The following is a 25,198-nucleotide window of genomic DNA, read 5'->3' as shown; positions in this document are numbered from 1 at the left end:
TGTCTCCCATGATAGACTCTCCCTGGGTCGTCCCTCCTGCTCCTCCCTGGTGTTCCCTCCCTGCACCCTGGAAGGACCCTCCGGCTCCACCCTGGCTCCCTGCCGGGGCCCCCGACCCACTGAATCCACCCTGGACTGTCCCTCCTGATCCTCCCTGGTCTTGCCCTCCCATCCCTCCCTTGTTTGTCTTGTTGAGTCCGGCTTGGTCTCCCTCCCTCCCCCCCTTCATGTCGTCTTGCCTGTTCACCCCCCTGTCTTGTGTCTGTTGATGTTGCCTGTTTTGTTGTCTTGTAGTGTTTCTTGTCTGTCTTGTACCTTGTTGGATGTTCCCTTTAGGGACGCCAGGTGGCGTCCCTTTTGGGGGGGGCTAGTGTCAGGGTTCTGCCACTTTGGTCTTGAAAATTCTTGTTTTGGTGGCAGAGCTCTGACACTTCTCATGTCTGGTCCTGTTTCTGTCTCTGTGTGAGCGCGCGCCGTCGTGGGTGTACGTAGAGTGTGCGCGCTCCTGCTTGACGCGGCCGCGCGCGCGCTCTGCGTCCCTCAGACGCGTGCGCTCTTGTACTCGTGTTTGTGTTTTCGTCTGTCAGCAGCATGGTGTTTCATTCCCAGCGTCTCAGTCTTGTTGGTTTCGGTTTTGGTCGGCGCTGGGATGAAGCATGCATGCTGCATATGTGAGCGCATGGTGAGTGTTTTCATTCATCGTGTGCTCGTGTCTTGCGTCTTTTGTCAAAGCACATTGCTTGGTGTTTACATTGGTCATGTGCTTTTGTCGTGTGCTTCAGTGTTGTGTTATGTGAGCGCATGGCTTGTATTGTCTCTCTGTGTCATGCGCTCTCCCGTCTATTGTCTAGTCCCACCCTCCTTGTTAACCCATATTTAGTTAATTGTGTTCACCTGTGTTTCAATTTACTTTTTTGCTTTATAATCCCCCTCATGTTTTTAGTCCTTTGTCAGTTCGTCGTCAATATTACTCTGTCTTGTTGTCTCCAGTCCTGTTTTGTCCTGCCAGCCCTGTCAAGTTTGTTTTTGCCTTTTTATTAATGTTTTCCCCTTCGGGGTAGTTTTGTTTTGCCTTTTATTTTTATTTGTAGTTTATAATAAATATTCCTTCATTTTTCTGCAATTGGGTCTGCACTCCTCTTTTTCCCTCACCGCCCGTGACAGTACGAACTGACCAAAATGAGGACCCAGCAGAAGGATGACTCCTTCCTCAGCCACATGCCACAGCTTCTCCGTCTGCATGCGCTGCGGCAACATGGCTCTGAGTTAAAGGAGTTTGCGGAGAGGTTCCGTATGGCAGCAGAGGGGCTTGGGTTCAATGACTGGGCTCTTTTGAATCTCCTGAACTTCGCTCTTGATAAACCCCTCTATCCTCTGCAGATACAGAGATTGGTGGGCTACTCGTACAAACAGTTTGTGGACCATATGGTTAATCAAGTTGCCCATGAATGTCCTCAGGAGAGAATCTGCTCTGTTCTTCCACCAACAGACCAACCTGAACCCAGCTCACTGCTGCCTCCCACAGAGAAGAGGAAACTGAGGAGGAGGAACAGGTCTTCCTCTATTGTTACCCCTCTATTGGTGACGGAACCTGCTGCAGCCCACCCAGCTACAACCCTGGCTGCAGCATCACCCAGTGAAGCACCCGCAACAGACACTGCATCAGTCCTGCAGGCAGTGGAGTATACTGCAGTGTCTGAAGAGGTGGCCAGCTTCCCGTCACCCAGACCAAGGAAGCGTCGGAGGAGAAAGGGCTCCTCCACCACAACGGCTCCAGCCCCTGAGCGCCCTCCAGTGTCGGCTCCAGCCCCTGAGCGCCCTCCAGTGTCGGCTCCAGCCCCTGAGCGCCCTCCAGTGTCGGCTCCAGCCCCTGAGCGCCCTCCAGTGTCGGCTCCAGCCCCTGAGCGCCCTCCAGTGTCGGCTCCAGCCCCTGAGCGCCCTCCAGTGTCGGCTCCAGCCCCTGAGCGCCCTCCAGTGTCGGCTCCAGCCCCTGAGCGCCCTCCAGTGTCGGCTCCAGCCCCTGAGCGCCCTCCAGTGTCGGCTCCAGCCCCTGAGCGCCCTCCAGTGTCGGCTCCAGCCCCTGAGCGCCCTCCAGTGTCGGCTCCAGCCCCTGAGCGCCCTCCAGTGCCGGTCCCAGTCCGGCTCCTCGCCCTGCCGGCGCCACCCAGACGTCTCGCCCTGCCGGCGCCAGCCCGGCTCCTCGCCCTGCCGGCGCCACCCAGACGTCTTGCCCTGCCGGCCCCAGCCCGGCTCCTTGCCCTGCCGGCATCAACCAGACGTCTAGCCCTGCCGGCACCAGCCCGGCTCCTTGCCCTGCCGGCGCCACCCAGACATCTTGCCCTGCCGGCCCCAGCCCGGCTCCTTGCTCTGCCGGCATCAGCCCGGCTCCTTGCCCTGCCGGCGCCACCCAGACGTCCTGCCCTGCCGGCTCCCCTCTGGTCTCCTGCCCTGCCGGCTCCCCTCTGGTCTCCAGCCCTGCCGGCTCCCCTCTGGTCTCCAGCCCTGCCGGCTCCCCTCTGGTCTCCAGCCCTGCCGGCTCCCCTCTGGTCTCCAGCCCTGCCGGCTCCCCTCTGGTCTCCAGCCCTGCCGGCTCCCCTCTGGTCTCCAGCCCAGCCGGCTCCCCACCGACCTCCTGCCTTGTCTCCCATGATAGACTCTCCCTGGGTCGTCCCTCCTGCTCCTCCCTGGTGTTCCCTCCCTGCACCCTGGAAGGACCCTCCGGCTCCACCCTGGCTCCCTGCCGGGGCCCCCGACCCACTGAATCCACCCTGGACTGTCCCTCCTGATCCTCCCTGGTCTTGCCCTCCCATCCCTCCCTTGTTTGTCTTGTTGAGTCCGGCTTGGTCTCCCTCCCTCCCCCCCTTCATGTCGTCTTGCCTGTTCACCCCCCTGTCTTGTGTCTGTTGATGTTGCCTGTTTTGTTGTCTTGTAGTGTTTCTTGTCTGTCTTGTACCTTGTTGGATGTTCCCTTTAGGGACGCCAGGTGGCGTCCCTTTTGGGGGGGGCTAGTGTCAGGGTTCTGCCACTTTGGTCTTGAAAATTCTTGTTTTGGTGGCAGAGCTCTGACACTTCTCATGTCTGGTCCTGTTTCTGTCTCTGTGTGAGCGCGCGCCGTCGTGGGTGTACGTAGAGTGTGCGCGCTCCTGCTTGACGCGGCCGCGCGCGCGCTCTGCGTCCCTCAGACGCATGCGCTCTTGTACTCGTGTTTGTGTTTTCGTCTGTCAGCAGCATGGTGTTTCATTCCCAGCGTCTCAGTCTTGTTGGTTTCGGTTTTGGTCGGCGCTGGGATGAAGCATGCATGCTGCATATGTGAGCGCATGGTGAGTGTTTTCATTCATCGTGTGCTCGTGTCTTGCGTCTTTTGTCAAAGCACATTGCTTGGTGTTTACATTGGTCATGTGCTTTTGTCGTGTGCTTCAGTGTTGTGTTATGTGAGCGCATGGCTTGTATTGTCTCTCTGTGTCATGCGCTCTCCCGTCTATTGTCTAGTCCCACCCTCCTTGTTAACCCATATTTAGTTAATTGTGTTCACCTGTGTTTCAATTTACTTTTTTGCTTTATAATCCCCCTCATGTTTTTAGTCCTTTGTCAGTTCGTCGTCAATATTACTCTGTCTTGTTGTCTCCAGTCCTGTTTTGTCCTGCCAGCCCTGTCAAGTTTGTTTTTGCCTTTTTATTAATGTTTTCCCCTTCGGGGTAGTTTTGTTTTGCCTTTTATTTTTATTTGTAGTTTATAATAAATATTCCTTCATTTTTCTGCAATTGGGTCTGCACTCCTCTTTTTCCCTCACCGCCCGTGACAGTACGAACTGACCAAAATGAGGACCCAGCAGAAGGATGACTCCTTCCTCAGCCACATGCCACAGCTTCTCCGTCTGCATGCGCTGCGGCAACATGGCTCTGAGTTAAAGGAGTTTGCGGAGAGGTTCCGTATGGCAGCAGAGGGGCTTGGGTTCAATGACTGGGCTCTTTTGAATCTCCTGAACTTCGCTCTTGATAAACCCCTCTATCCTCTGCAGATACAGAGATTGGTGGGCTACTCGTACAAACAGTTTGTGGACCATATGGTTAATCAAGTTGCCCATGAATGTCCTCAGGAGAGAATCTGCTCTGTTCTTCCACCAACAGACCAACCTGAACCCAGCTCACTGCTGCCTCCCACAGAGAAGAGGAAACTGAGGAGGAGGAACAGGTCTTCCTCTATTGTTACCCCTCTATTGGTGACGGAACCTGCTGCAGCCCACCCAGCTACAACCCTGGCTGCAGCATCACCCAGTGAAGCACCCGCAACAGACACTGCATCAGTCCTGCAGGCAGTGGAGTATACTGCAGTGTCTGAAGAGGTGGCCAGCTTCCCGTCACCCAGACCAAGGAAGCGTCGGAGGAGAAAGGGCTCCTCCACCACAACGGCTCCAGCCCCTGAGCGCCCTCCAGTGTCGGCTCCAGCCCCTGAGCGCCCTCCAGTGTCGGCTCCAGCCCCTGAGCGCCCTCCAGTGTCGGCTCCAGCCCCTGAGCGCCCTCCAGTGTCGGCTCCAGCCCCTGAGCGCCCTCCAGTGTCGGCTCCAGCCCCTGAGCGCCCTCCAGTGTCGGCTCCAGCCCCTGAGCGCCCTCCAGTGTCGGCTCCAGCCCCTGAGCGCCCTCCAGTGCCGGTCCCAGTCCGGCTCCTCGCCCTGCCGGCGCCACCCAGACGTCTCGCCCTGCCGGCGCCAGCCCGGCTCCTCGCCCTGCCGGCGCCACCCAGACGTCTTGCCCTGCCGGCCCCAGCCCGGCTCCTTGCCCTGCCGGCATCAACCAGACGTCTAGCCCTGCCGGCACCAGCACGGCTCCTTGCCCTGCCGGCGCCACCCAGACATCTTGCCCTGCCGGCCCCAGCCCGGCTCCTTGCTCTGCCGGCATCAGCCCGGCTCCTTGCCCTGCCGGCGCCACCCAGACGTCCTGCCCTGCCGGCTCCCCTCTGGTCTCCTGCCCTGCCGGCTCCCCTCTGGTCTCCAGCCCTGCCGGCTCCCCTCTGGTCTCCAGCCCTGCCGGCTCCCCTCTGGTCTCCAGCCCTGCCGGCTCCCCTCTGGTCTCCAGCCCTGCCGGCTCCCCTCTGGTCTCCAGCCCAGCCGGCTCCCCACCGACCTCCTGCCTTGTTTCCCATGATAGACTCTCCCTGGGTCGTCCCTCCTGCTCCTCCCTGGTGTTCCCTCCCTGCACCCTGGAAGGACCCTCCGGCTCCACCCTGGCTCCCTGCCGGGGCCCCCGACCCACTGAATCCACCCTGGACTGTCCCTCCTGATCTTCCCTGGTCTTGCCCTCCCATCCCTCCCTTGTTTGTCTTGTTGAGTCCGGCTTGGTCTCCCTCCCTCCCCCCCTTCATGTCGTCTTGCCTGTTCACCCCCCTGTCTTGTGTCTGTTGATGTTGCCTGTTTTGTTGTCTTGTAGTGTTTCTTGTCTGTCTTGTACCTTGTTGGATGTTCCCTTTAGGGACGCCAGGTGGCGTCCCTTTTGGGGGGGGCTAGTGTCAGGGTTCTGCCACTTTGGTCTTGAAAATTCTTGTTTTGGTGGCAGAGCTCTGACACTTCTCATGTCTGGTCCTGTTTCTGTCTCTGTGTGAGCGCGCGCCGTCGTGGGTGTACGTAGAGTGTGCGCGCTCCTGCTTGACGCGGCCGCGCGCGCGCTCTGCGTCCCTCAGACGCGTGCGCTCTTGTACTCGTGTTTGTGTTTTCGTCTGTCAGCAGCATGGTGTTTCATTCCCAGCGTCTCAGTCTTGTTGGTTTCGGTTTTGGTCGGCGCTGGGATGAAGCATGCATGCTGCATATGTGAGCGCATGGTGAGTGTTTTCATTCATCGTGTGCTCGTGTCTTGCGTCTTTTGTCAAAGCACATTGCTTGGTGTTTACATTGGTCATGTGCTTTTGTCGTGTGCTTCAGTGTTGTGTTATGTGAGCGCATGGCTTGTATTGTCTCTCTGTGTCATGCGCTCTCCCGTCTATTGTCTAGTCCCACCCTCCTTGTTAACCCATATTTAGTTAATTGTGTTCACCTGTGTTTCAATTTACTTTTTTGCTTTATAATCCCCCTCATGTTTTCAGTCCTTTGTCAGTTCGTCGTCAATATTACTCTGTCTTGTTGTCTCCAGTCCTGTTTTGTCCTGCCAGCCCTGTCAAGTTTGTTTTTGCCTTTTTATTAATGTTTTCCCCTTCGGGGTAGTTTTGTTTTGCCTTTTATTTTTATTTGTAGTTTATAATAAATATTCCTTCATTTTTCTGCAATTGGGTCTGCACTCCTCTTTTTCCCTCACCGCCCGTGACAGTACGAACTGACCAAAATGAGGACCCAGCAGAAGGATGACTCCTTCCTCAGCCACATGCCACAGCTTCTCCGTCTGCATGCGCTGCGGCAACATGGCTCTGAGTTAAAGGAGTTTGCGGAGAGGTTCCGTATGGCAGCAGAGGGGCTTGGGTTCAATGACTGGGCTCTTTTGAATCTCCTGAACTTCGCTCTTGATAAACCCCTCTATCCTCTGCAGATACAGAGATTGGTGGGCTACTCGTACAAACAGTTTGTGGACCATATGGTTAATCAAGTTGCCCATGAATGTCCTCAGGAGAGAATCTGCTCTGTTCTTCCACCAACAGACCAACCTGAACCCAGCTCACTGCTGCCTCCCACAGAGAAGAGGAAACTGAGGAGGAGGAACAGGTCTTCCTCTATTGTTACCCCTCTATTGGTGACGGAACCTGCTGCAGCCCACCCAGCTACAACCCTGGCTGCAGCATCACCCAGTGAAGCACCCGCAACAGACACTGCATCAGTCCTGCAGGCAGTGGAGTATACTGCAGTGTCTGAAGAGGTGGCCAGCTTCCCGTCACCCAGACCAAGGAAGCGTCGGAGGAGAAAGGGCTCCTCCACCACAACGGCTCCAGCCCCTGAGCGCCCTCCAGTGTCGGCTCCAGCCCCTGAGCGCCCTCCAGTGTCGGCTCCAGCCCCTGAGCGCCCTCCAGTGTCGGCTCCAGCCCCTGAGCGCCCTCCAGTGTCGGCTCCAGCCCCTGAGCGCCCTCCAGTGTCGGCTCCAGCCCCTGAGCGCCCTCCAGTGTCGGCTCCAGCCCCTGAGCGCCCTCCAGTGTCGGCTCCAGCCCCTGAGCGCCCTCCAGTGTCGGCTCCAGCCCCTGAGCGCCCTCCAGTGTCGGCTCCAGCCCCTGAGCGCCCTCCAGTGCCGGTCCCAGTCCGGCTCCTCGCCCTGCCGGCGCCACCCAGACGTCTCGCCCTGCCGGCGCCAGCCCGGCTCCTCGCCCTGCCGGCGCCACCCAGATGTCTTGCCCTGCCGGCCCCAGCCCGGCTCCTTGCCCTGCCGGCATCAACCAGACGTCTAGCCCTGCCGGCACCAGCCCGGCTCCTTGCCCTGCCGGCGCCACCCAGACATCTTGCCCTGCCGGCCCCAGCCCGGCTCCTTGCTCTGCCGGCATCAGCCCGGCTCCTTGCCCTGCCGGCGCCACCCAGACGTCCTGCCCTGCCGGCTCCCCTCTGGTGTCCTGCCCTGCCGGCTCCCCTCTGGTCTCCTGCCCTGCCGGCTCCCCTCTGGTCTCCAGCCCTGCCGGCTCCCCTCTGGTCTCCAGCCCTGCCGGCTCCCCTCTGGTCTCCAGCCCTGCCGGCTCCCCTCTGGTCTCCAGCCCTGCCGGCTCCCCTCTGGTCTCCAGCCCTGCCGGCTCCCCTCTGGTCTCCAGCCCAGCCGGCTCCCCACCGACCTCCTGCCTTGTCTCCCATGATAGACTCTCCCTGGGTCGTCCCTCCTTCTCCTCCCTGGTGTTCCCTCCCTGCACCCTGGAAGGACCCTCCGGCTCCACCCTGGCTCCCTGCCGGGGCCCCCGACCCACTGAATCCACCCTGGACTGTCCCTCCTGATCCTCCCTGGTCTTGCTCTCCCATCCCTCCCTTGTTTGTCTTGTTGAGTCCAGCTTGGTCTCCCTCCCTCCCCCCCTTCATGTCGTCTTGCCTGTTCACCCCCCTGTCTTGTGTCTGTTGATGTTGCCTGTTTTGTTGTCTTGTAGTGTTTCTTGTCTGTCTTGTACCTTGTTGGATGTTCCCTTTAGGGACGCCAGGTGGCGTCCCTTTTGGGGGGGGCTAGTGTCAGGGTTCTGCCACTTTGGTCTTGAAAATTCTTGTTTTGGTGGCAGAGCTCTGACACTTCTCATGTCTGGTCCTGTTTCTGTCTCTGTGTGAGCATGCGCCGTCGTGGGTGTACGTAGAGTGTGCGCGCTCCTGCTTGACGCGGCCGCGCGCGCGCTCTGCGTCCCTCAGACGCGTGCGCTCTTGTACTCGTGTTTGTGTTTTCGTCTGTCAGCAGCATGGTGTTTCATTCCCAGCGTCTCAGTCTTGTTGGTTTCGGTTTTGGTCGGCGCTGGGATGAAGCATGCATGCTGCATATGTGAGCGCATGGTGAGTGTTTTCATTCATCGTGTGCTCGTGTCTTGCGTCTTTTGTCAAAGCACATTGCTTGGTGTTTACATTGGTCATGTGCTTTTGTCGTGTGCTTCAGTGTTGTGTTATGTGAGCGCATGGCTTGTATTGTCTCTCTGTGTCATGCGCTCTCCCGTCTATTGTCTAGTCCCACCCTCCTTGTTAACCCATATTTAGTTAATTGTGTTCACCTGTGTTTCAATTTACTTTTTTGCTTTATAATCCCCCTCATGTTTTTAGTCCTTTGTCAGTTCGTCGTCAATATTACTCTGTCTTGTTGTCTCCAGTCCTGTTTTGTCCTGCCAGCCCTGTCAAGTTTGTTTTTGCCTTTTTATTAATGTTTTCCCCTTCGGGGTAGTTTTGTTTTGCCTTTTATTTTTATTTGTAGTTTATAATAAATATTCCTTCATTTTTCTGCAATTGGGTCTGCACTCCTCTTTTTCCCTCACCGCCCGTGACAGTACGAACTGACCAAAATGAGGACCCAGCAGAAGGATGACTCCTTCCTCAGCCACATGCCACAGCTTCTCCGTCTGCATGCGCTGCGGCAACATGGCTCTGAGTTAAAGGAGTTTGCGGAGAGGTTCCGTATGGCAGCAGAGGGGCTTGGGTTCAATGACTGGGCTCTTTTGAATCTCCTGAACTTCGCTCTTGATAAACCCCTCTATCCTCTGCAGATACAGAGATTGGTGGGCTACTCGTACAAACAGTTTGTGGACCATATGGTTAATCAAGTTGCCCATGAATGTCCTCAGGAGAGAATCTGCTCTGTTCTTCCACCAACAGACCAACCTGAACCCAGCTCACTGCTGCCTCCCACAGAGAAGAGGAAACTGAGGAGGAGGAACAGGTCTTCCTCTATTGTTACCCCTCTATTGGTGACGGAACCTGCTGCAGCCCACCCAGCTACAACCCTGGCTGCAGCATCACCCAGTGAAGCACCCGCAACAGACACTGCATCAGTCCTGCAGGCAGTGGAGTATACTGCAGTGTCTGAAGAGGTGGCCAGCTTCCCGTCACCCAGACCAAGGAAGCGTCGGAGGAGAAAGGGCTCCTCCACCACAACGGCTCCAGCCCCTGAGCGCCCTCCAGTGTCGGCTCCAGCCCCTGAGCGCCCTCCAGTGTCGGCTCCAGCCCCTGAGCGCCCTCCAGTGTCGGCTCCAGCCCCTGAGCGCCCTCCAGTGTCGGCTCCAGCCCCTGAGCGCCCTCCAGTGTCGGCTCCAGCCCCTGAGCGCCCTCCAGTGTCGGCTCCAGCCCCTGAGCGCCCTCCAGTGTCGGCTCCAGCCCCTGAGCGCCCTCCAGTGTCGGCTCCAGCCCCTGAGCGCCCTCCAGTGTCGGCTCCAGCCCCTGAGCGCCCTCCAGTGTCGGCTCCAGCCCCTGAGCGCCCTCCAGTGCCGGTCCCAGTCCGGCTCCTCGCCCTGCCGGCGCCACCCAGACGTCTCGCCCTGCCGGCGCCAGCCCGGCTCCTCGCCCTGCCGGCGCCACCCAGACGTCTTGCCCTGCCGGCCCCAGCCCGGCTCCTTGCCCTGCCGGCATCAACCAGACGTCTAGCCCTGCCGGCACCAGCCCGGCTCCTTGCCCTGCCGGCGCCACCCAGACATCTTGCCCTGCCGGCCCCAGCCCGGCTCCTTGCTCTGCCGGCATCAGCCCGGCTCCTTGCCCTGCCGGCGCCACCCAGACGTCCTGCCCTGCCGGCTCCCCTCTGGTCTCCTGCCCTGCCGGCTCCCCTCTGGTCTCCAGCCCTGCCGGCTCCCCTCTGGTCTCCAGCCCTGCCGGCTCCCCTCTGGTCTCCAGCCCTGCCGGCTCCCCTCTGGTCTCCAGCCCTGCCGGCTCCCCTCTGGTCTCCAGCCCAGCCGGCTCCCCACCGACCTCCTGCCTTGTTTCCCATGATAGACTCTCCCTGGGTCGTCCCTCCTGCTCCTCCCTGGTGTTCCCTCCCTGCACCCTGGAAGGACCCTCCGGCTCCACCCTGGCTCCCTGCCGGGGCCCCCGACCCACTGAATCCACCCTGGACTGTCCCTCCTGATCCTCCCTGGTCTTGCCCTCCCATCCCTCCCTTGTTTGTCTTGTTGAGTCCGGCTTGGTCTCCCTCCCTCCCCCCCTTCATGTCGTCTTGCCTGTTCACCCCCCTGTCTTGTGTCTGTTGATGTTGCCTGTTTTGTTGTCTTGTAGTGTTTCTTGTCTGTCTTGTACCTTGTTGGATGTTCCCTTTAGGGACGCCAGGTGGCGTCCCTTTTGGGGGGGGCTAGTGTCAGGGTTCTGCCACTTTGGTCTTGAAAATTCTTGTTTTGGTGGCAGAGCTCTGACACTTCTCATGTCTGGTCCTGTTTCTGTCTCTGTGTGAGCGCGCGCCGTCGTGGGTGTACGTAGAGTGTGCGCGCTCCTGCTTGACGCGGCCGCGCGCGCGCTCTGCGTCCCTCAGACGCGTGCGCTCTTGTACTCGTGTTTGTGTTTTCGTCTGTCAGCAGCATGGTGTTTCATTCCCAGCGTCTCAGTCTTGTTGGTTTCGGTTTTGGTCGGCGCTGGGATGAAGCATGCATGCTGCATATGTGAGCGCATGGTGAGTGTTTTCATTCATCGTGTGCTCGTGTCTTGCGTCTTTTGTCAAAGCACATGGCTTGGTGTTTACATTGGTCATGTGCTTTTGTCGTGTGCTTCAGTGTTGTGTTATGTGAGCGCATGGCTTGTATTGTCTCTCTGTGTCATGCGCTCTCCCGTCTATTGTCTAGTCCCACCCTCCTTGTTAACCCATATTTAGTTAATTGTGTTCACCTGTGTTTCAATTTACTTTTTTGCTTTATAATCCCCCTCATGTTTTCAGTCCTTTGTCAGTTCGTCGTCAATATTACTCTGTCTTGTTGTCTCCAGTCCTGTTTTGTCCTGCCAGCCCTGTCAAGTTTGTTTTTGCCTTTTTATTAATGTTTTCCCCTTCGGGGTAGTTTTGTTTTGCCTTTTATTTTTATTTGTAGTTTATAATAAATATTCCTTCATTTTTCTGCAATTGGGTCTGCACTCCTCTTTTTCCCTCACCGCCCGTGACACTGGGTAGCAGTTCTGCATTCGGATGTCAACAAGAAAATATTTTTACTAAACAGTGGTCCCTCGCTGTAACGAAAATAGCAAAAATGTATTTTTTTGTGGCCTCGCAATTTTGCTGATTTTTTTTCATGCTTTTTCATACTTGGCATGCTTATTTTTTTACAGCGTTGTGTTTTCTGCATCCTGATTAGTGCATTTTGTTCTGCGTCCTGACTGGCTGTAGACCATTGTCAATCAATCTCCTCTTTGCCTTGTTTCCTGCACTGTACCAAATGCGTTAAGCAAGTTATTTTATAACTTTTTTCTTTGTTTGTTTTGTTTTTGTTTAATTTTAAGGCTTTATATTTGATTCATTGTACATCTGACATTTCTCAGTGAGTTTGTGAAAGTTTTTTTTAATTGTTATATTTTTGAAAGGCAAATAATAAAAAGTTGTGTTCAGCTTGCCATATTTACATGAATCTTCGATCGCTACCAGTGTGACTTTGAAGTGCTGTACTGTTTGCAAGTTTTTTTTCCCCCACAATTTCGACAAAATGTACTGCACCGTCAAATGCACCTGCAGTAGCACCCAAAAAGCAGAGGAAGATGCTAACCATCGCTCAAAAAGTTTAACTTCTGGATGCTGCTGTAGGGCACTATTACAGAATAAATAAATGAAGATCAAATGGTTTTGATCTTTGGTGTCATTCTTTAATACTGGACTTGTTTTTCTGCGAAGCTTTGAATTCTGAGAGTGTTTAAACAAAAGAGAAAATTGTATAAAGTGTTTACAGCATAAAATATCTATAATAATTGTAAAAAAATAAAGCTGACTACTTTGCAGATTTCACCTATAGCGGGTTATTTTTAGAATGTAACTCCTGCGAATAACGAGGGACCACTGTAGTTCAGTATTTCGGATTGTCTCAGGGATGAAAGCAGCAGAGATGTTTAAAACAAAAATGAAACTATAAACAAAAAGATTAACACTGTTCATGTCTACAAATACAATCACTGCCAATTAGAGCTTATTTCTGCTTAATGAAGTCACAGAATTTACCCATATCTTGGAATGGATGTGTGAATGATGCTTTTTTTTTGTACGAAAAAAATACAGAATGTCATTGCCTGTGTGAACAGCGCATTTTTAAATTTACCAGTAAAGTCGTGACAGTAATGTGCACCAATTTACGCATATTACTGTAGGAAAGGGGCTATTTCAAAGGTATTACCCAGACCTGCATTTTGCTACCCTGAGCATCAGTCAGCTAACGTCATGTGCATATTACTGAACAATCTCTCCTAAAAAGGCACAAAAAGCTTTTGATGAATAGGTTGTTGAGTTTAACATTAAATCAACAGTGCTAAAATGCAAACTGGAAACTTCAAAGGGGAATCAATTTCAGAGAAAGGCAGCAGGAAGCAGATCTGTAATTGTTCAGGTTGGACACGGCACTGCGCTGTCAATATGTTCAATGAAGAGCGTGTTTACATACAGGGAGGCACTCTAGTTAGGTTTATTGATTGCCAACTGGTATTTACATTAATAAATGTTTCATTGGCAGACGGGACAAGCCGGCAATGCAAATCGTTTGTTGTGTGGAACAGTAATAATGACAAATATATATTACACGTTCATAATTTACAGTTTTCGATAAATATATGTTTGAGGTCACCCTTCCCATTGATCTGGCCTTTGATAAAGTGTGTTCAAACAGGAAAGCAGAGAGCTAGCCAAACGACAGCATTTGACACAATCATTTGCATTACAAACATACTGGTAGTGATGTCACAGAAAGATGAAGGCTTAAATCGTTAATATTAATTACTCACTAATTATTTTATGGGATCTTTTGATTTTTTTGATAAATCAATGGGACGTGTGATCTGTTGCTTCAGAGATGTGGCCTTTAATGTAATATTCAAACATTGAAGTGTCAAAACTGACATTTTAAAAGGAAATCTTATAATTAGACGTTGCCAAAATCTTTGAAACTGAAATGTTGATGGAATTTAGTGAAATAAGCTTAAAAAGTAAACATAAATCTGAGTTCTCATGAAGCAGTGGGTTGACAATTCAAGTGTTCATATAAACTGTGACTTAATAATGCCACTGTTGATTTTGGTTTCATAGAGTTAGTGATCAAACATATGATCAGCAACAAAATGCCGAAAAAAAATGTATTGGTTTAGAACAAAGGTAGTCAAACTGGGTCCTGCAAAGCAGTTTTAAACTAGCTTTTGTTGGAAAAAAACAACAATTGTTTACCACTATTAATGTTTACTATTGTTTAATACTATTAATCTATTAATGATTTTAAGTATTATAACATTGTATATGTCTAAATAATTTGATTGAAAACATAGGGCTCTGTTTTAAATATCAAGATGCAAGGTCTAAAGTGCATGGCGTAAAAGCATTAGGGGGTGTCCGAATCCACTTTTGCTATTTTAAGGATGGATAAATATGCTCTAACAGGCTAACAGTGTTGTGCTTATTCTCCTAATGAGTTATGGGTGTGTTTTGACCATAACATGCATTAAACCATTCAGAGACTCATCTCACATTCCCTTTAAGAGACAGTTAATGCGCATGGCAAAAGTGGAAAAACAATGCTTTACTAACGAGAAAAAGTCAAACAAACCATCTGCAGCATGAGAATAAAGAGAGAGCCTCCTCCCGTCAGTCTCTTTACTTTCTCTTTAGTTTACTTTTAATCTTTACTCCTTTACTTTCATGGATAAGGAAATGGTGTTGTACGCACACCGATGAAGACATCCATCAGCCAACATATTTAATTTTGTTTGTTAATCGCAAAGATGTGCTTTAGAACTATTTCTAAATTCAGTTGTAATTTCCAGCAAACGAATAAATGAACAATAATAACAAAGTGAGCTATATAGAAACACTTGTCCTATTCTTATGCCCCATATGGTGATGCATACTTCTCTAAAACCCAACAGATGGACAAATTTCATTTGTTTTTTATTAAAGCAAACATAAATATGCATATAAATAATACCGCTAATAATAATAACATTATACAAATGCAAATTGTCATGAATAAACTGAAAATATTAACTTTTGTAATATTTTAATCTTTTTTTTTCATATGTAAAGACATTTGTGTATTGCTGTACATTCTGTGTGTATTAAGCAATGTATATGCATTTTGGTACAACATAGGTGCATAACTAATGTGCTCTGCGCTGGACTTTAAACCAGCTTTCAGTTGATGAGGTAGCGCTGTCTATTTAAAGTCCTCAAAATAGCAACATGCCAACAATGTGCCTTAACACACCTTCTTTTTAGACTGGCACACCAATGAGTCCACAAAGTGCCATAAATGCATTTACTATTTAAACAACATGGCAAAAAACGTAAAAATCACGGTTGCGCTGGTCTGAAAATAGCAACAAAGCCACGCCAAACACATCTTGCGCCTTATTGTGCCAGGTGTATGATATACAGTAGGGCCCTAAATGTTTAGAAAAAAATATTAAATTACAAAAATCTATATTTTTGCTTACATTTATGTACCCTTAGGTTGTTCTAAACCTGTATGCATGTTTATTTTACTGAAATATCAGCAGAGGAAAGAACCTCATGGGTTTGGAATATGTGGAGGGAAAATAAATCCTGTAAGACTTTTCATTTTTGGGTGAAATAGCTCTTTTAATTATTTATGTTTTTAAAGATAAACCATAAACAAGCAAACAAAATCCAAATGTAAAAATCTACTGGAAGTAAGCAGTTTACTGTTTCACAGTTTTATACATGCAGCTGAAAAAGACCACATGTACACACATTACAATTAACACTCATTTGCCATACTACAATTTGATGGCTAAAGACCAAATAATGAGATGGGAATTCTGCTAACTTTTACAGAAAATTAGAATATCAGATAAATAATTAGAAAATAAATCAGTTTCCATTTTACATTTTCAAGAAAACAAAATCATCACTTTCTGGAAAGTGTTATCAACCATAAGAATGGCAAATACTGCAACCAGGGAAACCACTGTAGCTACATAATAAATAGCAATCACCTACGAGAATGTAGACGATACAATAAACGTCTTATAATCTTTCATTCACGGGATAATATCTGATTCTTAAAAACACAAAAACAGTTCTAGAGGGTTCATTTTGATGACAGATTTTAGCATTTCCCAATTACCAAAGTGATTTGAAGTCACACTGTCACCAACTGGCCTGGCATAAATACAGCATTTTAATGTTCCCTTTAAAAAGATGAATTGTTTTTACCACCTTTTCTGTTGATAATCAAAAATCAAATGATTGTTTACCCATTATTACAACATCATTGTCATGCAAATGTGCCCCACAATGACATAAGAGATGGCATGCTTCCAGTTATCCAATCACATTATCTGCTTAGGCAAAGTCACGTTTGATTTTTTACACATAAACAAACCCATTGAACAAATGTGTCCACAGCTCAAAAGCGACCCATACAAAAACTCTGCTGAATGTCAATAATTGATACAACCTCCCCATATTGGAGAATCTCTATGGCATGGTAAGACAGGTCATATCGGGCTACTCTATTAAAGTTAATCTGCCAAAATCCATCCTGGGCAGAGCAGCCTCTTAATCAGTCTTGAAACAAAAGGCCACAGCAAACGCCACACTGAGACTGACTGGTGCTCTCGCTTGGCACAGGGTGACCAACTGTTAACTGTGACCGTTCAATTAGAAATGCTTAGATCAAGGCAGCAGGGAGGGGAATGATAATTATAGCAGGAAATGAGTGGGGAGAGGTTGGTGGAGAGATTTATAATGGTGTGAGAAGGTTGCTGGCGTGATGAGGAACAAATGTGCCTGATGGTTCAATTTGAAGGGACAGTTCACCTTGCCAGTCATACATTTACATTTTTAAACGTAATCATACTCTGTAAATAGAAATCCATAAAATTTATGGTAAAAAAAAAATGACAGCTGTAGTTGCCACAATTCAATTATAGAAATGGTAGGAAGGTAAAATATTTAAAATATTATGGTAAATTACCATATTTATTTTAAATGTATTTGGTCATAAACCAATGTAATTAATTACTAACATCTATACAACATAACTATGTAACACATACGTAAACACAACCAAAAGCATGTGTGAATGAGAATGTCATAAGATGAACATACTGTCATCACAAACAAAGAAAAGCATACTTGTATTTAGAAGCTGCTCAGTGTCATTTACACAACTACAAAACACCATCATAACACATATAATATTTAAATAATGCAATAAACATCAATGATTAATATTAGATGTAACAGAAAACACTCATGCGCATAACTCAAGAAATAAAGCTAAAAATATATAGAGCCATAGAAATGTCATCAAAAAAGCATAAAAAGTTATGTCATGCAGGGAATTCTGGGAAAGTTAAAGGTGCAGTAGGTGATCTGCCAAATGCTAATGGGTTAGCATATTAGCTTTGGACGGCAGAGAAGGGACTGTGGCTGTTTCTCAATATGCGTTCTTCAGCGGTCTTGCGTCCCCGTGTTCTCGTGAAACGTCATCATCAGCTGCCTAAGTTCAGTTCCAATACTCAAGACCGCAAGTACGGAGGACGCGTGATACTTCCCGGATGTGTTCTTGATATCGAGGACACACTGATGCAGACTTGAGAACTGAACTCGCTCTGGAAGTCCCAGAAGTCATTGCGACTGGAGGTGGGAAGCACTGCATTTTATCTAGATTTATTATTAAAGTTCATAGATATTAATTATTTACCTCAGGAGTTTCCCTAAATGAAACGGTGAAAGTAAACATTAACATGAATATCTTAATAAAGGAACAAACACATTAAGGGTGTTTGTTTGCTGAAATTCGTATTAAAATCTGTTTTATTTATATTGTGCAACATATATTTATAATGTTTTTATGCAAAGTATATATTTTGAAAAGGGGAAAAACAATAAATCGTTGTATGAAGGCTGTAATGTTTAAATAATTTACCACTTAAACCACGTGAAGGTCATGTGACCATCAGGAAGAACGCAGCATCTCAATTCTCAAAGGACGCGTTCTCTGCCCTCGCGGTCTCCTGAGTTCGTTCTTCCGAGGACACCTGGCAAGACCGGTCTCCACAAGAACACAAGTCCGTTCTCTACGTTCTTGGAATTGAGAAACAGCCAATGTTTCAAAGCCAAGCCTCCTGAAATCGCTAGCACGTGCACCTCGACACGACAGCAGAGAGCAGACAGCCCACTAGTTCATGTCATTCGCCAGTTAGAAGTGTACATAATGTTTGGTCGGCGGCGTGCAGGAATTTCACTAATTACTAAGCCACACTTACATGCTTTTTCAGAGCAAATATTCAGAGTAGCGATAATCAATATCAGGAGCGCATCACAGGCTGTCATTGTTCATATATGAGCCAATGTGAATATAAAAGCTATTTCAGCTCAGTAAAGCAGGCTAGGTGGAATAAAGCAGTTTTCAGATTTTTTGTTGTTAAACTAAACAAAAATCTACACTATCGATGTTGTCAAAGGTCCCTTATGAAACTGAAAATACTCACATCTTTCGCCGGAAGATTTTAGTGGCTGAACAACACGTCTGTGTTTTTAACCCATTTGTAACAACAACATCTGCATCAGGTCTCTGCGTGAAGCTAAAAGAGTTTTAAAACAGAGCATTGCCTGTCTAAGCATTATTAGTATTCAGCATTTGATTTTGCAGCGACTGGGACTGTCTTGTGTGCTGTGCACATGTCGTGAACGAGCGGTGCTCAATTCGTGCATGCGCGGCGCTCATGCAGGCGTGCACACGCTAATGACGAATATGAGTGAACAGAGATGCGCAAACGCCCAAATCTGCATTTGTTGACGGACAGTTTGAGCAACTTATGGGAATTATGGGAGATGTCAGCCCAACAATATTTAATTGGATGAACATTTTTTTTAGTTTTATGCCTAAACATATAAACACATTTAGATAATTTAATGTAATCATTACTACTGGACTTTTAAGAGATTTTCAACCAGCACAACAAAAAATGTTTCTGAAGACAATTACCTACCGCACCTTTATTTACAGTCACTCATGGTATATATTAAAGAAACTCTCTGTTAACCAGGTTATGGATTTTTACTTTAGAATTATTAGGTTTTACAGTTGAAATTATGGATATTTTATACAACCTATTTTGCAACATGGAAGTAAGCTTAGTTTTCATTATAAGTTAGTTGCTAGAGGCAAATAACAAGATGAAAATGCAATAAAAAGCCAAAAACTTTTATTTTGTTTTTGATTCTGATAATAAATTGGAAAATAAATACGTACATATACAGTTAAAGTCAGAATTATTATCCTTCCTGTTTATTTTTCTCCAATTTCTGTTTAATGGAGAGAAGATTTTTTCAACACATTTCTAAACATAATAGTTTTAATAACTCATTTCTAATAACTGATTTATTTTATCTTAGCCATGATGACAGTAAATAATTTTTGACTAGATATTTTTCAAAAAACTTAAAGTGACATTTAAAGGCCAAACTAGGTTAATTAGGTTAACTGGGCAGGTTAGGGTAATTAGGCAAGTTATTGTATAATGATAGTTTGTTCTGTAATACGAAAAAATATATAGCTTAAATGGGCTAATACTTTTGACCTAAAAAATGGTGCTTAAAAATTTAAAACTGCTTTTATTCTAGCTGAAATAAAACAAATAAGACTTTTTCGGGAAGAAAACATATTATCAGACATACTGTGAAAATGTTGTTGCTCTGTTAAACATCATTTAGGAAATATAAAAAAAAAAATTTAATTAAAATCTAAGGGGGGATAATAATTCTAAATTCAGCTATATATAAATATAGCTTTTGGTTTCCCGAAATAAATCCAAGTGGATATATATTTATTCTTTAATTTCAATTATGTATAAATAAATAAAAAGTAACAGCTAATATTATAGGCTACCTATGTATTTTTGAAAACAACCATATTTTCTTTTATTTTTTATTATTATTATTTTATTAAATATATATATATATATATATATATATATATATATATATATATATATATATATATATATATATATATATATATATATATATATATATATATTTCTGTATTAGCTTTCTTATATCTCTTTATATTTCTTATATCTGTATGGGCTAAGTTTATAATAATTTATCATGCTTTTTTACCCTTTTTAAAAATTAGAGTTTCTGATCTCTATTTACTTTTATTGTACAAATAAGTACGGAATGAACATTCTGTAAACAATAAAAAGAAAAGAAAGATCCACAAAAGAAGTCAGCACAGTACATGCACAGCCTGATTTGACATGTTTCATATAATGTATGCACAGCTTGCACAATTTAAATGTTTTTTTTATTATTATTATTTTATCCACAAGTTGTCAACACTGAACTGCACTGTTGTTTCACAGAAATGAAAGAGGCAGAACAAGAAACAAAAGACGACACAAAACAAAACATGCTTTGTATGTGGGAATTAAAAGATAAATGAAATAAGTGTAAATATATTTTTACCACTCATAACTTTATTGATTAGTCAATTTGACTAGAAACACACACATACACAAATAATGGGTAAGTTTTCAGATCTTTAGTGTTTAAAATATATGATAATAATTTCAGAACCTTTGGAACAAGAAATTGCAAATTACAGATAAAAATAAACGTTCCTACTGTGCATTTGTGACTTACCAAAATAAAGTGTCATCACCAGTGTTTTAAATCCCATGTATCTCAATACTATCATAGTAAACCATGCAACTCTACTTTGAAAAGCTGTGCATTTAACTGTTTTTATTTATATAGGGCTGTCACAATAATCATTATATATCAACTTATCATGTATTGCTATTTACAAATAAGCTTAAAGCTATTTTACAATGACATTCTACCTCACCAGTATCAAACTTAATAATTTACCGTAGGCAAATTAAATCTTGCATTAAAAACTGAAAGGGTACTGTCGTCGATACTAACTAACTTTGCCTCTAAATAAACATAAACAAAGAACACTGATCACACACTTACCAAATCTGTTGAGATAGGACAACCAACACAAAATGAAGCTGCGTCTTGTTTTTTAAAAAAAGACAAGTAGCAAATCCAGATTTCACGATTTCCAGATTCGAAGAGCTCTCAAACATATTATTAATGTTATTAAATATTATAACATAGCTTACAAACATATTTTTGTTGCGTGTTAGCAGACCACTGTAATCCACAAATATGGGTCCATACACGAGCGGTGCTTTCATCATGGGGAAATGAAAACAAAACCTTTGTTGTGGCACATTTATAAAGGCAACACTGACAACTCATGTCTCCGAACAATTCTTCTTCTTCTACTCATTTTAATTACAGTTGGCAACACAACGTGGCATCTCTCTGCCATCTGAATACTGTAACAGGTAAAAAAAAGTCTTCGAAGCTATCATGCACATTAATGAAGTTGCACCTCATTCACAATAGAGCGCGCTGATTGGTTCGAACCAAGTCTTTCTCATGAATTAATGATGAAAACTGCTGGAATTTACATTTACATGCTGGAATTTACACAATGATCGAATGGCCGTGATGTAGCTTCAACATTTCTTTTCAAACAGGAAGAACGAATTTGCTCGAAATAATGCAAAACAACCAATTTTCACTTTTTGTGAAAATTGTGTGGCCTAATAGTGTTTTTAGCAACATGGGACACAGAAATGACTGCCAACATCTCAAAAAATGTGTTTTTCACTTGATCTTCTGACCAATAAAAATTTCCTTTGTGGTGAAAAATGTCACAAAGACCATAAAACACCCTATTGGACCCAATTAATCCAATGCTGTATTTGAAATAATTATTAAACAGACTCATCAACTCTGACTGATATAAGCCAAAAACTATTGGCTAAATAAAAACTGGGAGGGGCTACTTCATATGTCCTACCCAGTCTTTGCATTCCAGCTCAAATTATGCCAAACATCAAACAAAGTAGCTCATATTAAGGCACTCCAGGGGACTCTTAGAGGATTAGCCAATCTAAAACAATACCATGTCACGAATGCTCCAAAAAGAATTCTATATGAACATCCAGAATTTCAAGTATATAATGAAATGCAGATAACTGTGATGAAAACAGTCCTTTCACTGGTATTACACTTGCCAGAGATGAGAAGGCATTACATCGTGTTGCTCTTCCTTCATACTCTGAAGAAGAGAAGAACAGTGTCTATTTTTCGACACGGCAAACTCGATGTGGGACCGGAGGCGATGTTGAGCTCTTTGTGCAGATCGGAAGTCTTTGAAGGTAAAGTACCACAGTACAGAGCATGCGGCATAAAGCAGGCGCACAACAATTTGGCTTTACCTGAAGCCCTGGGGCAGAGGGACGACGGGCTTTTCTCAGTTTATTTTTACTGGTGTCTCCGGTGGACAGTTTGCTTTGTGGAAAAGAGGGAAAACAAACAGCTCTGGAAACCCTAAGAGAACTGCAAAAAGAGCTTTACTTTGCCATGGAAACAAGCTTAGGTTGTGTTTAATAGCTGATGTAATGACCAGACCTTCTCCTTCACACTGCTTTTCTTTATCGCTCTGCACTCATTATTTATCACTCAGAAACACACCGACAGTGAATCTTCAAAGGAGTTTAGACCCATCAGCCCCTGCTGGTGGATGGAGAAACTACTCTGTTCTGCTGCCAGGAAGAATCTGCGAGTGTTTATGGACATTTTGTATTCATATAAATTGAAAATAATGCTTGTGAATAGTTAATTTGGTTTAAATAAAGTTTATAAAAATTGCTACAATACATATTCATTTAGAATATATACTATTATGAATAGCTAATATTTGATTATAATATAGAATAGATGATGAACCATATAAATCGTTAATAATAAATTATAGATAAATTTATTTAGGTAATAATTATGTAGAATGACTATAATTAAACAATCTATTACTTCAAAACAATTTTATTTGTTTGTGTTTAATCGTGTTAATAATATATACATATAATATAAATGTTAATTGTTAAATATGAATGCAAAGTTTATTCATGAAGCTCTATTGGGCATGCAGTACATGCTATGTCATTCAGCAAGGTAGCCCAGGCAGGCTATGTGCATTAGTGTTAAACCAGTCAGAAAGGTAGCCAAGGAAAATAAAGGCTAGTATATAATATTCAGCAATTCAGCAAGGTAGCCCAGGCCCACATAATCAAGTAAATTACAATTAATCCATTCACCAACGTAGCCCTGGCACACATAGTCAAGTAAATTAGCATTAATCCATTCAGCAAGGTAGCTCAGGCACACATCGTCAAATGAATTGGTGTTAATCCATTCAGCGCAGGTAGCCCAGGAACACAGTCAAGTACATAAGTGTAATGTTGGTCAACAAAGAAGCCAAGGCATCCATAGTCTAGTTCACTAATGTTAAGCCATTCGACAAGGTTTAAAATTCATTAGTTCTGTCTCAATCATCTCAAGTGTAGATTATAAGGTAACAGAATCAATAGTTTTATTATTATTATTATTATTATTATTATTATTATTATTGTTATTGTTATTATTATTATTATTATTATTATTATTATTATTATTATTATTATTATTATTATTATTATTATTAGGATTGATATTATTAACCCCCTTAACAATTTGTTTGTGTTTCATTATGTTAAGAATGTATTAATATAACATAAATATAAATTGTTAAATATAAATACTAAGATTATAAATATAAATATTTAAATACAAAGCAGGTGCAGGTGACTGTTCTCTGCAGTCAGCTTTCTCCTCAACATTTTAAATCTGCAGGACATTCTAGGACATCATCATCAGTCAACAATATATAAGACCATATACATGCGCTGTTGGTCTGCTTAATGTTTTTAAATGAGCAGTCAATCCAAGTTACCCGTCATTCAACTTTGTCTGTTAAACATAAGCAGCAGTGTTTCCAAAATGGTGTTCAGAAGCAACTGATAACTTTGTGCTCCAGAGGGTTTATATACAGATGTCATACAGTACTTGGCTCCTTACATATATGACTTGTTCAGCCATTTCAAAGGTGATGTTTCTATTAGCTAAGCTAAATGTGCACACTGCATCAGTGACTAACCACACATTGTATTTCAAATACAAGCCATTGTTTGCTGCTCCTGCGTGTATGTGTGCAGCCTGGACGCAGCCTCAGATCCTGTCTGTGTATCGTGGAAGTTGTGCAGTTGACAGCATTTGTTTTTGTGTTTTTGCAGCACTGGAGAGCTGTGTATTTGTGAAGTGTGGCAAAAATAAGACAATTTTTTACTTGTCTTGGTTCTATTGAACATGTTGAACAAGTTTCTAAAGAGAATTACTGCTCCTTCTCTATTTGTTTCATTTTGTTTTCTTTCTCAGATGTTGGTTTTTCACTAGGGGAATGCCAACAGGCATTGTGTTAACACTTTTAGAATTATCTACAAGAGTATGGCAATGACATTATCAAGCTTCTCATTTATACTTGCTGGATTCATTTTTTTTCACTCTGCAACATAATAAGGACCACAGCCATGTAACCCTGCAGCCCAAGACTGGTTACTTACTGAAGCTAAGCAGGGCTGAGCCTGGTCAGTACCTGGATGGGAGACCAAATTGGAAAACTAGGTTGCTGTTGGAAGTGGCCAACAGGGGGTGCTTGGTCTGTGTGAGTCCTAAAGCCCGGGTGAAAGGGAACACTATACTGTCAGTGGGCCCTGTCTTACAGATAAGATGCTAAATCGAGGTCCTGACTCTCTGTGGTCATTAAAAATTCCATGACACTTCTTGAAAGAGATGGGGTGTAACACCAGTGTCCGGGCCAAAATCCCTCAATCATTTACATTTAGTCATTTAGCAGACGCTGTTATCCAAAGCGACTTACAAATGAGGACAATGAAGCAATTTACACAACTAAGAGCAACAATAAATAAGTGCTATAGGCAAGTTTCAGGTCTGTAAAGTCTAAGAAGGGAAGTATTAGTAGTATTATTATATTTTTTTTATTTATTTTTTTTGTACAGTTAGTGTGATATTCAGAGAGGCAATTGCAGATTAGGAAGTGTAGTGGAGACTAAAAAGTTGAGTTTTTAGTCGTTTCTTGAAAGTAGCGAGTGACTCTGCTGTTCTGATGCAGTTAGGGAGTTCATTCCACCAACTGGGCAGATTGAGCGTGAGCGTGAGCGAAAGTGATTTCTTCCCTCTTTGGGATGGAACCACGAGGCGACGTTCTTTCACAGAACGCAAGTTTCTGGAGGGCACATAGATCTGCAGAAGTGAGAGCAGATAAGAAGGATCAAGGCCAGAAGTCACTTTGTAGACAAACATCAGAGCTTTGAATTTGATGCGAGCAGCAACTGGCAGCCAGTGCAAACGGACTAGCAGCGGAGTGACGTGCTCGTTTAGGTTCATTGAAGACCACTCGTGCTGCTGCATTCTGGAGCAGTTGAAGAGGCTTGATAGAGTTAGCTGGGAGCCCAGCAAGTAGAGAGTTGCAGTAATCCAGTTTGGAGAGAACAAGAGCTTGAACAAGGAGTTGAGCTGCATGTGCAGATAAGAAGGGTCGGATCTTTCTGATGTTTTTAGAGTGCGAATCTGCACGATCGAGCAGTTCTAGAAATGTGGTCAGAGAAGTTTAGTTGGTCATCAATCGTTACTCCAAGGCTTTTCACCATTTTGGTGTCTTTAAATCTTTAAAATAAATTTCTAACTGA

The 25,198-nt window shown here is 45.3% G+C and overlaps 2 protein-coding genes across 7 annotated transcripts in view; one reads left to right on the top strand and one right to left on the bottom strand.

The window, feature by feature from the left end:
- The window catches only part of tenm2b (teneurin transmembrane protein 2b), a 599,580-nt gene that overhangs the window by 478,791 nt on the left and 95,591 nt on the right, over positions 1–25,198 (bottom strand). The window lies entirely within an intron of this gene.
- On the top strand, positions 8,676–10,392 carry LOC147838895 (uncharacterized). Its single transcript, XM_087302024.1, has 2 exons — positions 8,676–9,708; positions 9,830–10,392. The coding sequence occupies exons 1-2, from the start codon at positions 8,914–8,916 to the stop codon at positions 9,986–9,988; spliced, it is 954 nt and encodes a 317-aa protein (XP_087158150.1). The 5' UTR covers positions 8,676–8,913; the 3' UTR covers positions 9,989–10,392.

This window comes from Danio rerio, chromosome 21 (genome assembly GCF_052040795.2).
Source record: "Danio rerio strain M-AB ecotype USA chromosome 21, GRCz13ab, whole genome shotgun sequence".
In the NCBI taxonomy this organism is placed as follows: domain Eukaryota; kingdom Metazoa; phylum Chordata; class Actinopteri; order Cypriniformes; family Danionidae; genus Danio; species Danio rerio.
This window is presented reverse-complemented; position numbering and strand designations above follow the sequence as displayed.

Bases quoted from the DNA above. Each gene is read 5' to 3' on its own strand.
- LOC147838895 (XM_087302024.1), top strand. From the start codon at position 8,914: ATGAGGACCCAGCAGAAGGATGACTCCTTCCTCAGCCACATGCCACAG. The intron at 9,709-9,829 runs GTGTCGGCTCCA...AGCGCCCTCCAG, and splicing joins CAGCCCCTGAGCGCCCTCCA to TGCCGGTCCCAGTCCGGCTC.